This window comes from Chenopodium quinoa, unplaced genomic scaffold, assembly GCF_001683475.1.
Source record: "Chenopodium quinoa cultivar QQ74 unplaced genomic scaffold, ASM168347v1, whole genome shotgun sequence".
NCBI classification, from domain to species: Eukaryota; Viridiplantae; Streptophyta; class Magnoliopsida; order Caryophyllales; family Amaranthaceae; genus Chenopodium; species Chenopodium quinoa.
This window is the reverse complement of record NW_018743919.1, coordinates 176,756-192,990: the sequence shown is the minus strand read 5'-3', so window position 1 is coordinate 192,990 and position 16,235 is coordinate 176,756. Positions and strand designations below refer to the sequence as shown.

General features: G+C 34.5%; 2 protein-coding genes across 6 annotated transcripts; both read right to left on the bottom strand.

The window, feature by feature from the left end:
• Positions 1 to 255: 255 nt before the first annotated feature.
• Positions 256 to 2,191, bottom strand: LOC110687068 (transcription factor MYB41-like). Its single transcript, XM_021863695.1, has 3 exons — positions 1,720 to 2,191; positions 1,348 to 1,477; positions 256 to 1,234 (listed from the first exon to the last, which is right to left on the bottom strand). Exons 1-3 carry the CDS (start codon positions 1,850 to 1,852, stop codon positions 610 to 612), a joined length of 888 nt encoding a protein of 295 aa, XP_021719387.1. The 5' UTR covers positions 1,853 to 2,191; the 3' UTR covers positions 256 to 609.
• A 970-nt stretch (positions 2,192 to 3,161) lies between these two features.
• On the bottom strand, positions 3,162 to 15,655 carry LOC110687208 (putative PAP-specific phosphatase, mitochondrial). 5 transcript variants are annotated; one of them, XR_002504391.1, is made up of 12 exons: positions 15,403 to 15,655; positions 15,160 to 15,256; positions 14,852 to 14,954; positions 11,912 to 12,123; positions 11,467 to 11,526; positions 10,122 to 10,510; positions 9,326 to 9,404; positions 9,123 to 9,173; positions 8,778 to 8,955; positions 6,943 to 7,029; positions 4,706 to 5,095; positions 3,162 to 3,504 (listed from the first exon to the last, which is right to left on the bottom strand). XR_002504391.1 is itself a non-coding variant. In XM_021863822.1 (10 exons), the coding sequence occupies exons 1-9, from the start codon at positions 15,507 to 15,509 to the stop codon at positions 8,803 to 8,805; spliced, it is 1,251 nt and encodes a 416-aa protein (XP_021719514.1). In that variant the 5' UTR covers positions 15,510 to 15,655; the 3' UTR covers positions 3,162 to 3,504; positions 8,778 to 8,802. The 5 variants fall into 5 exon arrangements, 2 of the variants coding, with proteins under 2 accessions (XP_021719514.1, XP_021719513.1); XR_002504392.1 differs by having other exon boundaries at positions 4,993 to 5,095; XR_002504393.1 differs by lacking the exon at positions 4,706 to 5,095.
• Between the last annotated feature and the right edge of the window lie 580 nt (positions 15,656 to 16,235).

Genomic DNA, 16,235 nt, shown 5'->3' with positions numbered 1-16,235 from the left:
AGTGGATTAAAAAAATTTAAATTTGATCAAAAAATTGTAATGTAAGCCTGGTTCACTTCACCAATACTCCTTTGATAGAACTTATCTACGAGTAAATTCTAAAGCATTAAGAACCGGCAGTTAATAAATATAAAAAAATGTCTGCCTTCCTCTTGAGAGGTAAATAGGTAATTGAGTGAAACTATGTTTTTGTTATAATTAGTTGTTACTCGTTGAACAGTTGATCCACTACAGTATGCCAACTTCAAATCAAACAAACTGAAATTAACAAAGCATGAATTATACTAATCTAATTTCATATGCAAATGTAACGCTTGTAAACTTGTTTAGCTGTCAACATTGAACTTTGCTGCTATACACTGGTAGTCTGGTACACAGTAAAAAATAAAATGACTTAAAAAACCTATCGTTGTCTAGTTTGATCAGACTTGATCTGACCCAATATGTCGAGTTTAGGCAGATTTTTTCGGTCCAAAATATAACCCAGTCTGATATTCCTTTTTTTTTTTTTTTTTTTTTTTTTTTTTTTTTTTTTTTTTTTTTTTTACCGCGGCCAGGCAGTAAAAAAGAAAAAAAAAAAAAGTTACTACTTGTACAACATAACATTAATTAAAGAACCGGACTTTCAAACAACTTCTCTACATTACTGATGTAGCTGTCTATCTCATCTTCAGTACTCTTGTTGCCGTTAAGATAAGTGGGACTTGAATCAATAGGATGAAGAAGACTTGAACTCAACGGCGACAACGCCGTGGAGAAGCTGCTACCGTTGCTAAAACTCTGGTAACTGTTGTTCGATACAAAACCCGAGTTATCCGTTGAGGATGAGCCTAACAATTCATCAAAAGATGGAATAATATTTTGCATTGGGGGATCAACTTGATTAACAGTTTGTGCACTAGGAACTTGATTATCTGGGCTGTTATTTAGCATATTACTAAGAATTGTGTTTTGGGAATTGTTGAAGTTTGGGAAACCATTTTGTAAAGTGGCTAATCTCAGAAGTTCAGGGTTTAGGAGGTTCTGCAGATTAAGTAAGACAGCAGGCAAGTTCATCAGGGGTGAGTTCTGTTGACTGCAGAGCATAGAAGGAAGGTCAAAGTAATCGAGGCGAGGGCCGTGAGTCACAGGGTCAATTCCCATACGAAGCAGCTTCTTTCGAATGTGAGTGTTCCAATAGTTTTTAATCTCGTTGTCTGTTCGTCCTGGTAGTCTAGCAGCAATTGCAGACCATCTGTAAGAAAATTTTACATCAGTCAATTATATGTGTATAATGATTATGACTTTGTATAAAAGTAAATAAAAGCTTAATGTAGTAACAGATGAAATAAGAAGAAGATTAATTACTTGTTTCCCAGAATACTATGGAGTTGAATTATAGTCTCTTCTTCTTCAAATGAAAATCTTCCTCTTTTGATGTCTGGCCTGAGATAGTTAGCCCACCGTAGCCGGCAGCTCTTACCACACCTTTCAAGACCTGTATAAAAAAAGTTCAATGAGTACTGCATCCTATACTAGGAGATCAAATCACATACATGCATTCAACAAATAAATCATCTAAAAAATCAGTATTAGCACTGATGATCTATGTTACTCGGACTTGAGTCTGACATAGATCACCAGTCTGAAACGTGTCAAGCATCCAATACAGGTACTTGAGGTGAAATGAAGAGTTTGACTAACATAGCCGATGACAAATAAGCCAGATTAAAAACCAACCTGCTTTCATTGGAAGAGATCTCCAGTTACCAGGGCCATACTTCTGAATATAATCAATAAGCTTTTGATCTTCTTCAGATGTCCATGGACCTTTCTTCAATCCCTCTTTATCACAGCAAGGTTTTCTTCCCATTTTTTATTTTCTGGGTTTTAACTTTTTGGAAGGAACTAATAAATCAGTTTTTTTGAATTAGATGAAAAGGGTATATTTTCTTAAGGGTGGAGTTTCTGCATGGGAAACATTGACTAAAGGGTGGTTATCTATAAATAGGCCACCAATAGAAAGGATATAAGGCAGTCAAATATTTCAGAATAAATATATAATTGCTTATCATCTACTATTACCAATAAGTAAGCAACGTGTCCCATCCATTTGGGGAAATTAGAATTATTAATTATTTTATAGAGCAAATGATTATTTAATCAACAAATTAGATGACAATTATAGTATCAACATTTCTAGAACTACAAATGAGGTTGGAGTCAAACTAAGCATTGTAGTATTCGTAAATAATACAATTATTTATGAGGCAATCATATCGTACATCCAAGTGCACATAGGGGTGTTTATGGGCGGTTTGTACCCCTAACGATTCGAAGCCCCGAGTGTATCATGCATCTATGCAACAATGTGGTCATATTACTCATATGCAGTTATACACCGTCCTGAATGTATGTATGCTTAGATATATGGTGTAAAAAAAATATTGATACTCACCGTACTAATATTAGAGAAGTCTAACCGTAAGTGTTCCTTGATGCATAGAAATTCAAGTTTCTTTATGAGTATATTTTAGTGCAGAGACAATTTAAAAATATATGCATGGAAGATAATAATGTGAAGAATTCCATGTTCATTTGATCACTAATGAACAAATTTTTACCGATCAAATAGAACCTTTTGATGAGCTGCTCACAATCATTATGATTCCTTATGTAGCTGCCAAGGCCAGTAACTTTTAATCAATAGTTGAGATCCTATAATTCATACGAAGTGGAGTATATACCAGCCTGTCTTAAACACTATCAATTTAAAGATAAAAATTTACAATAATAACCGACTATGTAAACAAAATTAATGAAGTATGGAGTAATGTGGGAAAAAAACAGACCAAGTCGAAACGAATTCAGATTAAACCAGACTATAGTAGATCAAATAATAATAATAATAATAATAATAATAATAATAATAATAATAATAATAATAATAATAATAATAATACAGTAATAATAATAATACCCGATTATATTATTATTATTATTAGTGGGAAAGTAAATGTAAATTTGAGAGTCAGTGCCCTGGTTTACAATACCCCCAGTGAAGTTTACACCCATGTAAAGTGGTATTGTCAGAAGCTAACCTGTCGTCTCATGGTGCAAGACTGCTTATAATAACCAAAGTAGCTGAAAAAAATGGCCATAACAAGTTCCTGAAGCAAATCTTGGGAAGTAGCAAGGTCATTCCAAACATAAAATCAGGAACAAATTTCATACACCATTTGCATGTCCAGTTTATAATTGTATATTACAATCAGATATAAATATAGTATCCTTCAGAAGAACAAGATTGCTAAATAATTGTTAGCAACATCTGTAACAACATCTTTGAATATCTTTAAAATTTAAATCTGTAATTCTTCAACAGCTTTGCATTTGAATTGCTAAAATTTTGACATTGGAGATGATTGTCTATACCGTATGCATCAAATTCAGGAAGAAGATTTCAATGGACAATGAGTAATACAAGACGATGTCTTGGCTGGCTGATGATCTTGACACGGAAATCTGCAGAAAAAATTCACGATTATGTACAGAATGCCAAAAAAAAACATTCGGGCCTTTGGAGGATGGGTGTTGCAGTTATTTCTGCCCTTTATTGAACACTCGATTAATAACTATGTAATTTCTCGATAACATACTTCCAGGTCCATCGTCCATGAATGGGTTTTGGAAACCTGTTTAATAAAGTAGTTACCCAGTGTTCGAAATTTAACATGCAGTTATATAAACAGTTACCCAGTTTCGTGTTGTCCCAAGACCATAATATGTTACAAATTTTAAGCAGGGTAAAGAACAGCAGTGTTTAATAGATCATCCTTTGAACAGAACTGATTCGCCTTATTTTGATTCTTGCAGTGCTAGACAAGTATTCGAAATATATAACAGAACTCAAAGTCTCGAACTAAGTTGCTTTTTCACTCAGGAACCACTTCTCGGCTGCTGAAGTAAACTATTTAACTATTAAAATAATCTAACATTTTATTACAGTTATATGCATGAAACTTCCACGTTTAACCAAAAAGATTTCATGATGAAATAGTTAGATTATCAGCATAGTGCATGATGCCTATAAAGTAGTCAACCCATGTAAGCCTATCTAAAGAAGGCACACAATATAAAATGACGTTTACTATCTACTTCCCTTCAACCAACATTGTAGTCATTTGTCAAACTAACATGTATTTAACCATATTTTTGAGGTCATGAGCAACTCCAAGGCCACACAAGAAATTCAAAGCCGTATTTGTACACATTTTGAACTAATTTAATATTTTAGATGCTAACACATATTCGTCAACAATTGCTGAAATTTTTGACAGCACAAAAGCACTTGCACTTTTGTTTTTACTACACGACTATATGAAAACAGTAGCAAGCTACAAACTGGGAGTCTTGTAGGTCAAAAGGAGGGACGATAAAAAATAAAAAATAAAAAGAGCTATGTTAATCTCAATTTTTTTTTTGGTTTTTAGAGAGCCACAAAAGCATGTAATGAGAATCGATCCCAAGATTTCCTGGAATCGGGAGGTACTCTAACCACTTGAGTTGTCCCTCACTCTCATGTTAATCTCAAATATAGTTCATCACGTTTCATCAACAAAAACATCTCCCAATAAAAAAGAACAAAGCAATGTGAACACTATCATCATTAATGAATTTATATAATCAGAAAAACACAGAATAAGTAAGCTAGCACATTATTTACCTTCATTTCTTTTGCTTGCAGTTTGTTTAGTACAAGGTTATTAGTTACGGGAATGATAATGAGTTCAAAATCTTCCACGAATTGTTCCATTAGAATGTCCAGGGTTATATATCACACTATGAAGATGTATATTCTTCATTTATTTTATTTACCACTTTTTACCAACTGTTAACATGGGTGTGAGTGGAATTAAACAATGAAAACCAATGACAAATAAAATAATAGCAGAGATGCATGACCATAGATATTCAAACGGGACATTCGATTTAGCATCACAAACTCATTACCATTCCCTTATAACCTTGTACCAAACAAAGTAGAAATGCCAATTGAATCCCAAGTCCCATTCAAGGCCTTAACTTCCTTTTATCCAGAATGAATTTTCCTCAACTGATCATATAACCAATACAAAATCTTCCATCAGTCAGAGAAATCATTAGCAACTGCTTTGAGTAGCAACAGAAACAAAAATTTAAAGATCTCAGATGGCCATATGTACCAAAAGTCCAAAATACCCTATCCCCTCTAATGGTAAAACCCTTGTCAAAAACAATTGGGGCGATCAAATGGTATGACAATGCAACAAATAATTAAGCAAAATTTTAAAAAACAAGAATGAAATCAAATATTTCAAATTGCACACTGCCATGATTAGATTACCACAGTGCTCAAATTGATAATCATAAAAATATAAAAAAATAAATAAATACTCTCTCCGTTTCGTAATAATCGCAATAATAGGCTTTGCACATAGTTTTAGGAAATTTATAAGGTAGGTATCATGGGGTGAATTTTATAATACTTCGTATAAGATATAATAAGTGAGGATATTTAATATTTAGGAGGAGAGAGAAATAATAATAAAAAAAAAGTAGTGTAAGTGGGGTTAGTAGGAGAGAGAAATAATAAAATATTCATGTAAAGGGGGTTAGTTGGAGAGAAATATTAAAATACTAGTGGGTCCTTACCAAAATAAGAAGTGTTGCAATTATTATAAAACGGATGTAAAAGGAAAGTGTTGCGATTTTACGAAATGGAGGGAGTAAAAGACATCCATCATAAGATTGCCTTGATGCCATGAGTAATAAGTCTTTCCTCTATAACTTGTCAAGGTCTCATGAGAAATTATTAGCTTACTAATCTTAAGACACTCTGAGTCCCCTCAGCCCAAAATTTCACTCCAGATTAAGCCACCTATCAAGCAACTTCAACCAAAGTATATACTGAAGAGTGAACCACCTAGGAATGTGGCTGTGGTGAGAATTCAACTAGCATATTGCCTGTAGGATCCTGCATTCCCAGCAGTTGACAGGTCTGACCCAATAACAAAACATTACTAAGTTAAGAAAGTTTAAATTTTTTAAGCCTAAAACAATATGAGATCTATCTGATTCTGTAGGGTCATAGTCCGTCATTCTTAGACTATTAAAATGATTCTTCATTCCATTTCCTATTTGCCAAACATTAATCTGGAAGCTTGTAGGTGTCCGCAGGGAACATATATTATTTTCTACATAATTCTTCATCGCATGGCTCTAATTTAAACTTAAAAAATTCAAAACTGTGTGACAGGGAAGGGTGGGATGATTATCCAAAGAACCAATAACTTATAAGCAAAAAGAGATAGCATGAATAAAAATTTATCTACTTAGTGATTTGTCTTTGGTCTAATCAAAGGCTCAAAAGTTAAAAGCTACTTTTGTTTCTCTTGATTAAATATGAACAAACTTAACAACTCTTCCCAATCTTAACCAGTTTGTCTTGTCTCATTTCATTCTAATTATAACATTAATTTATTTTTGGAAGAAGCACAAAGTTTCACGGAAGTATTCTCAGCCCTCTCCCCTAAGAGCAAAAAAGGTAACCATAAATAAGACAAAAGGCAAAAGGATGAACACGTGAGATCTGCATAATATTTTATGGACGGAAGCTATGCTCACCATCCCCCTTCTGACTCCCCCCCAGAGCAAAAACTGTATTAAAAAATAAGACAAAAACAAAACGATAAACACATGAGATGAGATTCATATTATATGGGGTCTACTAAGTACTAACTAATGTAAGCATATCCCTTCGTATCTAAGATATACAAACATAAACTTAAACACGTGTCTCAGTGTTTGTGATCATGGAATCATGGATCACCAGTAAATTTCATTAACTTAAGTAAATACATCCACGTGGCTGAAAATTATCTTATTTACATGCATTGTTTAATGAAAGCTTACACCTGATACCTGATTTGGTAATAGTGTCTGAATCTTAGGGTTTCTAGTCCATGGTTACTCCAATAGGCTTCAGATTTTGTAAGTTGAAAAGGTGATCTGTACAAATTACACAATTCATCAAAAAAAATAGCCCAAAACATTAGCAGTTTCTGTTCAGACCAGTTCAATTCCTGTAACAAACTTGGACAATCAAGTGGAGAAAAGAATAAAATTTGGGCGCGAGATTATACCTTAAGATTTCTAACCACAAAAGGAGGAAAAGAAAAGGATGAGTGTATTCTTATAAATAAACAGTAGACACAGCTACACATAATAGAGCTACTTTGGGCACGAGATTATAGCTGTGTGATTGGTGTGCAAGCTCTTAAGCACCTTTGGCAATTCATGTACATTGATTAGTACATAATCAAAGTTATCAGAATTCTTAGCATAACAAGTACTTCATAAATAATAATATAATATAATAACCCAATAATCAGCACTATCTGAATTTTGTACCATATTATCTTCAACCTAATCAAGCTCCACAAATATAAATTTATCAATTTAGAACAGTGAAATTCAAATATGATTATTAGAAACCAGTTCTGAATAGAAAAATTCAGTTCACTACATAAGAGAAACAGTATAGTCAATAAACTATCATCAGCATTAATCAAGTTCAAACAGTAATTTCTTCAATGGAAATTTTTAATATATACACATGTGTAGTACAACGGGCAATGAACATGTAAACAAAACATGGCCATTAAGGGAGACCTTGACTGCTAAGACAACATAAGCATGCTCAAGTGATGTGGGCAAGCAGCAACAGGAAAATTATACAATAAGTGATTTCCAGAGGTTCAATGTGGCATAAAATTTTGGCAACTGAAAATTCATGCTCACTTTTTACTTCCTCTTTTGGCAATGTATATTATCCTCAAAAGCCAAAACTTATAGTGGAAATTCAATCAAACAGTATGGATAGAAAGAGATTACTATCATTTATCTTTAGACTCATAACCAAAGCTTTATACAATAACAATATTACATACCCTTGCATAGCCAGGCTTTTGTCATCTTTATACCATGTATATAAAACTATTAGATGCCAAGTTACAAAGTAATTGTTTTAACTTATTAATTGCAAAAAATTAATACTTAAAGTTGTTGTAAATCCACATGCACACACATAACAACATAGTATAATAAAGGTTAATTTGTGTCAATAAATTACTTTGAGAATAAATTTTGAGTAGTTCAAAAGTGACAAATAAGATCTATATCCCTTCTCGTCTTCATTTTAAAATCCTTCTCCAAATCTTGATCCCACCTTAGCAAGTAAATGTTAATAGCCAAATGCTCAAAAACTTGAACCTTTAGCAAGCAGATGATGATAGGAACCCTAAGGTTTTCAATCTTACTCAAGCTAGATGCAGCTAGGGCCCCACATTTATTGGATAGGAGACTTGCTCCAGTAGCCATGTCAGAGTTGCTACCAGGTCTGATAACTCTCTGTGAAATTACTACCCTCGTAGTAATAAATTAGAACTGCAGACAGAGTTGTGCTGCCAGCAGTTTTCTAAATTACTGTCCTTCATTTCTACAAATTCTCCCAGTAACAACTTAGCCAAAAGCAAACAATTGATTACTATTATAAGAAGTTCAGGTGGCCTAGTATTCTAGTAAGTCATTTTGATTTAGTCTAATCTAAAGAATAGTAAATAATTAAGCTAATTACAAACGGAAATAACTGAACATAGATAATTTAATTAGCTCATGTACAAGTAGGATTTTGAACAAAGACCATGATAGTATGAAATGGTAGTAAAAAAAGAAAGCAACTTGGCACTTGTGATTACCTGTATGTAGACTTGCAATAGATCTCTAAGATACAACTGATGACTTCAGAGATATTAAATCCAAAAGTTGACCATGCAAGGTTCCATTTGTCACCAGCACACCACCTGAAGGAGATATAATTCTACGTGCCATTACATCAGCAGCTAGATCAATTTTGCTCCCCTTCCAATCAGTGACCTGGTGAAAATGAAATTATATTTCATAAAGTTAATCTGATTACAATCCAAAAATGTTGCAGGATGCAGGTAAAAATTTTACACTAAGATATGTTGCATCCTCTCGAAAAGAAAATAAAAGTACTAGATAAGTTGCATCTGTTTGAAGTACATAGAGTGTCACACAACCTTTCCACCAGCTTCATGCACACAAATCATGCCAACAGCATGGTCCCAAGCCTACATTTTCATAGAATTAAAATGTCAATCACTAGAAAGAAGTTGGATTATGGAATTAAAATGTGAATCACTAGAAAGAAGTTGGATTTCCAATAGATCTCAAGATCTTCTCTGGAATAGTAGCCTAAGTGAAGAAAAAAAACTGGTCATACCTTCATAATTCTTTGAGCCCTTGCTTGAACAATGAATACAGATGCTCTACCTGAGGCAACCATCAAGTACTTGCATAAACTGCCCAAGAGGAAAAAAAAAATCGTTTATATTATGGACCAACTGAGAAAATTCCATTCAATATACGTAGTATACGGCAGTGAACTGCCAGAACTCCAAATGAAGAAATGCATCTTAGAAGAATAGCATGAGAAAAGTGTGCCCTAAAGACTTGAAAAGAAAACAAGGATGAAAAACAAATCCCTAACAAGTTTTGTAATGTTAAAACTAAAAAAACACTGATGTAGAAAAGGCCATGCAGCTGACATGTACATTACACCCCTAACAATCCACAAAACAGCAAGCTTCTGAGAAGCATACACACATGGTATTTGTATGATGACTTTACATCATTACATATCCTACTGGTTTAAATATTAAGGGACATATGCAGAGTGAGTATCAGTCCATGACTCATAACAAGCACTTCAAGGTTCAAGCTAGAATGTGAATAGCTTAATTGGTTTCCTAGTCAAAAGACCAGAGATTAGAAGTTCAAAATCATACACCTTGTAGCGGGAAAATGTTAGCTTAATGTGGAACAATCTCAACCCCCCCCCCCCTTCGCCACATGACAAACATAATCCTCCATCGCCGGTATTTGGATGGGATAAAGGACCATCCAACTAAAAAATCCCAACCAACAACACAAAGGAAAAAGCATTAAGACAAAATATTATGATGGCCAAATATCCAACTGTTGCATTACAATTCAAGTACAGAAAAATATTGGTATACCTTCCACAACATGTTGGAAGAAGCAGGATTTGTTTATTTCCTTTATTAGTACGATTAGTTGTTGCACTAAGAGAATCTGAAAAGGGAATTGAATCCCACGTTTGACTCTCAGGAATACAGAAACGTCCCTCATGAACTAAAGAAGATCCATCAACAAAACATCTTTCCCAAAAGCCATCCATATTCATTTGACCACCCAGCAAGTCAGTCAATCTAACCGTCCATGTTCCACAGCCCACATGAGCTGCCATAATGATCCCTAATGCAGATTCATTCTTTTGGCATTCTTGGATATCCGTAGGAGATTTATTTACCGAGTTCTCTTTCCAATCTGGGCAACCCATAACACCCAATACCATCTCCCCTTCAACTACAAGTGCCAGTCCAACCTGAAAATGACATAACAGCAATAAAATATAAATAAATAATAAATCAGAAACAACAAACAAATCACAGGAGGTTAAATGTTACTAATTATGCTAATCAATGATATTGCTACTTAGGGCAAAGGGTGAGCACTATAATTTTTGGACCTCCCAGGGCCAAGCCAAAGGTGGAATCTGCGTCATCACAGTTGATGCTGTAGTGACTGATATTGTTAAATCCAGATGTTCCTTGGGTCTTTTACAATATCCTTGCACAAAGCAATATGAATACAACAGGGTCTAAATCGCTTGTAATCATTGTAGCTGTCCTTCATTATAGAACTGGGTTTCACTGTGGTGTCACATAAAGGGTTACAGTTGATGTTGCATGATTTTTATGTCAGTTGTACTGTCTGTATTTTCACATAATCACTGTAGCTTCATATGTTGCACTTTGACTAGTGGATGGTATGACCGTACGGCTGCGTACATATTGACCTTTCAAACCCTATTTTAACGAGACTAAGACTAGAAGGTTCAGTTCAGATCAGATCAGATAAGCAAAAATAAAGTGAACTAAACAGGGCCTAGAAGACATAACTCTAGATGTTTCTATACTTGATTTCTTTAAACATTCTTTGTTAATTGAAAATCTGCATTGATTGGATTTAGATTAATTCTGTTTTAGTCTATACTTGTAATTTATTCCTGTTTAGCCAGTAAGATCAGGGGATAAATTGATAGTTTTACTATTCCGTGTGTCTTCATCCCTTACTTGCCTGTAGTATACTACAATATCACTTTGCACTAATTACCAGTTCATCCACAAGAGCCAGCCTCCATTTCTGCAACCCACTCACTTTCTTGGCAGGCAAGATATTAACAATAAATCATCCTAATATGTTTCCTAAACAGAACTGCAACAGTAATGTTCACTAATCAGAATAAGAAAACTAGCAGGAATAAAGAAGGGGGCATACCACATACAATGCACCACCACCTTTGAGAAACCCTCGTGTCCCATCTATTGGATCCAGCACCTGCAGCGTAAATCCATATTCAAAGTAAGAAGTGATTTTCAATTAAATCAGATAAACTTCGCACGTGTTTTTAATGGAGGACATGATATGAAAGAGTCTGAAGACACATGGAGAGTGCATCAAAAGGACCTTATAAAAGACTATGCTGATATTATGACTTGAAACACGAATCAGAGGCAATACCAAAGAACCTTGGATTCAGGCCAAATTACCAGGAGGCAGGAATGAAGGAACTCTAAGAAACTAAAATACTAATAAAAAAAAATAAAAAAATAAAATAAAAAACAGATTATATATGGATGTTGAAGTAATTTAGCTTCGACGATGAGGGTAATACATAGGCATGACAATTTGGTCACAAAGAAATAGTTATCTCAGAGATTACCCAGTATGTAGCCGACTTGGGCTCAAAAGCAACAGCATCACTCCCTCCTCTGTCAATTGCTCCCAACACTTCCTCATCTGTTAATTGTTCATATGCGATGCTTGTGCTATCTTTGACAACATTAACCACAGCACCAGCAAGATTATTAGAACGCAAAAAAGCAGAATCCTCTTCAGCCACCAAGGGAATCGACGGAAACTGATTTTTCAGCTCTGTCCAAAACAAAGACAAACGGTTGATGATGAAACAATATATTATATGGAACAAATTTTGTTTAGGCTCCAAGATTATAGCTTTGGCCAGTTAGATTTACATGATTAAAACTTTTTAGGCTCAACTCTGGATTCTTTAACTTGTTAGTTTTTATTTTTAACATAAGAGAGCTACCAGATACTCATTTCTACAATGTCAACAAGCATAATATCAGCCAACAGCACAACATGATTTCTAATACACCTCCGTCACATATTGATGTTCTGGGTTTCCGTATTTCAAAAGGGCATTCCTATGGTGAATTCCCAACACTGTTGGCAATATAATTCTCCAATTTAACTACGTAAATCAATTTTGTTCCCATTTATATTTGTTGGGTAATTCTCCCCAAATCAAAATTAAATAAGTAATATTATTATTGTAGTAATAATATTAATGTTGTAAGAAAGAAATGAAAAAGAAAAAAGAAAAAAAAAAAAAAAAAAAAAAAAAAAGAATGAATGCATGTAGTTTGGTGGAGTGGACGGTTGGAGTCCTTTGGTGATGCATGGACTAAAAGTCCAAGTTGGTTGAGCCAATAAATGGTCAGGATGACTTTAGACATAATATGTCTAGTTTAGGGGAACAAGCTCTTTCAAGTGTTGACTTGGTTGCTTGTTGTACGTGAGAAGCTTGGTGAGTTGTGTTGAAGAAGCCAAGGAGGATGAACATTATAAATAGAAGTGTGCTAGTAAGAAGAAGAGTGTGTGTGAGACGGCACACACCGTGGGGAAGTGGAGCTAGCAAGATGTAGTAGCTAGCAATTGAGAGTAGAAGCAGTGAGTGCATCTCAATGTGAAGGAGAGCACAATAGCTGTAGTAGTGAGGGAGGAACAGACGATAGGCAAACACAATATTAGTGTGAGAGGGTTTTTTAGGATTATTATAAGTAACAATGTTAAGGGAACTTAGTGTAGACTATCCTAAAATACATTGTATCCGATATTGTAATTGTAGAAGTGTTCATTGTACTCCCTTAATTATTGCTAGTGAAGTTGTTTTCATCCCTAGAGATCGGGACCGTGGTTTTTCCCCTTATTGTCGAGGGGTTTCCACGTAAAAATCTTGTGTGTTGTTTTTTGTTGTTTCGTATTTTATTATTCTTTCCGATATTGTGTTTGTGTTTATCTGTTGCTCCGTCCCCAACAACTGGTATCAAAGCCGAGGTTGGAGGATCCGTCGTAAGGGGAAGAGCAACACGTAGGGGAAGAATTTGAGAAAATACGATGATGGTGATTCTCGCGGGTGATAGCTATATCAGCGGTACATGATGGTAGATCTATGCTACGGAGTTGTAGCCTTGTGTCGAAAGTTCACTTGATATTGTGATGTTCAAGTGACGTATTCCGTGGTGGAAGCGGCGATACAAGAGGTGAGATCTAAGCTACGGAGTTGTAGCCTTGTATCGAAAGTCTACCTAATATTGTGTTGGTTAGGTAGCGTGTACCGGATGATAGCTAGCGGTGATGCGAGTTGAGAGATCCATGCTATGTTGTTGTTGTCTTACGTCGAAAGTTCTCCTAATAATGTGGATGGTTAAGAGGCGAGTCCCGTGAGTGATAGCGGCGGCATAAGGCGATTTGCAGAAGTAGGTGGAAGGCCGATAACAATATTTGTTCAAGGCCACAAAATCAAGACCGAGTGGAAAGGGTCTAATTTTGTGATGTTGTAGATGTATATGGTGATTTGGGTCGAGGGAGGAATTTGTGGGGTAATTCTCCCCAAATCACAATTAAGTAAGCAATATTATTATTGTAGTAATAATATTAATGTTGTAAGAAAGAAATAAAAAAGAAAAAATAAAATAAAATAAAGAATGAATGCATGTAGTTAGGTGAAGTGGACGGTTGGAGTCCTTTGGTTGAGCCAATAAATGGTGAGGACGACTTTAGACATAATATGTCTAGTTTGGGGGAACAAGCTCTTCCAAGTGTTGACTTGGTTGCTTGTTGTACGTGAGAAGCTTGGTGAGTTGTGTTGAAGAAGCCAAGGAGGATGAGCATTATAAATAGAAGTGCGCTAGTAAGAAGAAGAGTGTGTGTGAGACGGCACACACCATGAGGAAGTGGAGCTAGCAAGATATAGTAGCTAGCAATTGAGAGTAGAAGCAGTGAGTGCATCTCAATGTGAAGGAGAGCACAATAGCTTGTAGTAGTAAGGGAGGAACAGACGAGAGGCAAACACAATATTAGTGACTTAGTGTGAGAGGGTTTAAAAGGATTATTATAAGTACCAATATTAAGGGAACTTAGTGTAGACTATCCTAAAATACATTGTATCTGATATTGTAATTGTAGAAGTGTTCATTGTACTCCCTTAATTATTGTTAGTGAAGTTGTTTTCGTCCCTGGAGATCGGGACCGTGGTTTTTCCCCTTATTGTTGAGGGGTTTCCACGTAAAAATCTTGTGTGTTGTTTTTAGTTGTTTCGTATTTTATTATTCTTCCCAATATTGTGTTTATCTGTTGCTTCGTCCCCAACAATATCCATAAATCTAACCTATAAAACTACTACTTCCGTTTTTTGGAGAGAAAATAACTGTTTACATTGCTTTAACCTATTCAAATTGTTCCTTCCTACCAAATAAAACTTGTTTTTCCCCAAATTAAATACGAGTCATAAAATTCAGAAAGATTATCAAGTTAATAAATAGTAATAATCAGAAAGATTATTAAAATTTAGTAGTACCTAAACTAATTAATGCTTGAACGCTGAAATCTGCAATGGTGACTGGAGTACTGTCATTCTTCTCCAAAACCCCCTTATCATCAGAGAATAAGGATTTTTGCACCTGCAATTCAATTAATCATACAATTTCAGTCAACAGATACGTAGTACGGAGTTGTACGAATCATATTAATGGTCAAAGACGTGCATTGGTGATTGCGAAAAAGCAAATGGAACAGCTAATTAAAAACGGAGGTAGTATCAATCAAGCAATTTAATGGCTAAATTCTCAGGAAAAAAAAAAAAGAGGAGAGAGAAAAAGGAAGTACGTCAACACAAATGCGACAAGCTTTATGAACCACATTAACAGCAGCTTCAAGCTCTTTGTAATACTTAGCTTTCTGAGGCGAAAATGGCAAGCTTGACCTAGTTTTCCAGCAAAATAATCATCAAAAATCAAAACAAATGCTAGAAATATAAACTGCATTAGAAGAAATTAAGATCATAAACATAAAATTGATTTGAAGAAATTGAAATTACTGGAAGTTTTGTAAAGAAGAAGTAACGAATACCTGATAGTGACGAGCTTAGAGGAATGATAATGGCGGAAATTGGAAGACGAAGTAGGGTTAATGGAGTTGACTCTTGAATATCGAAGTGAAGAGAGTTGGAGATTCATGGTGAGAGTTAAGGGAAGGTAGGATGAGTGAAGGAGAATTGATGAATGCAATGATGACAGATGAGTGATTACCAGTGTCAAAACAAACAAACTGTTGTTGCCAACGGTTAAGCAAAAGTTTCAAGTTATATTTCCTTTGCGGGTTTGAGAGAGATTGATATATATAACCGGGTGCCTGGTATACTATGAGCATTTTGTTCTTTATTTTGATGATTGATTATCATTTAATTTTCAAATGAAGAACAAAAATTAATTTTGGGTTAATTGGGTGCATTGTACACCCGAGTGCGCATAAAATATTTCACGCCTTTGGTTCACGGCATGACACGGGTATAAATTCTTTATACGAAGCATTGATTATTAATATCATTTAAATCTAGACAAATTTAATAATATCTCACATGATTATATTTTCTTCTTAATTATATCATCAAAGTAAAAGTAGTCAAAATAAAGTATATAAAATAATGTAAAAGTTAAACTGTTGCATTTAAAAGAAAAAGAGAAGTATTCAAGAACACAAAAATATATTAACAGAAAAAAAAAAATTACTACATTTTATTTAGTACGAGTAATGAAATGTTCTTTTCTCTTTGACAAAATATTCCCTCTGTTTTTATTTAGGTGTCCCAATTTAATCGACACACTTTCAAATGCAAAACTTTGAATAATGATATCCTCAAATCCTCAATTATCATTAAGTATAAATCATAAAAAGTTGATAGT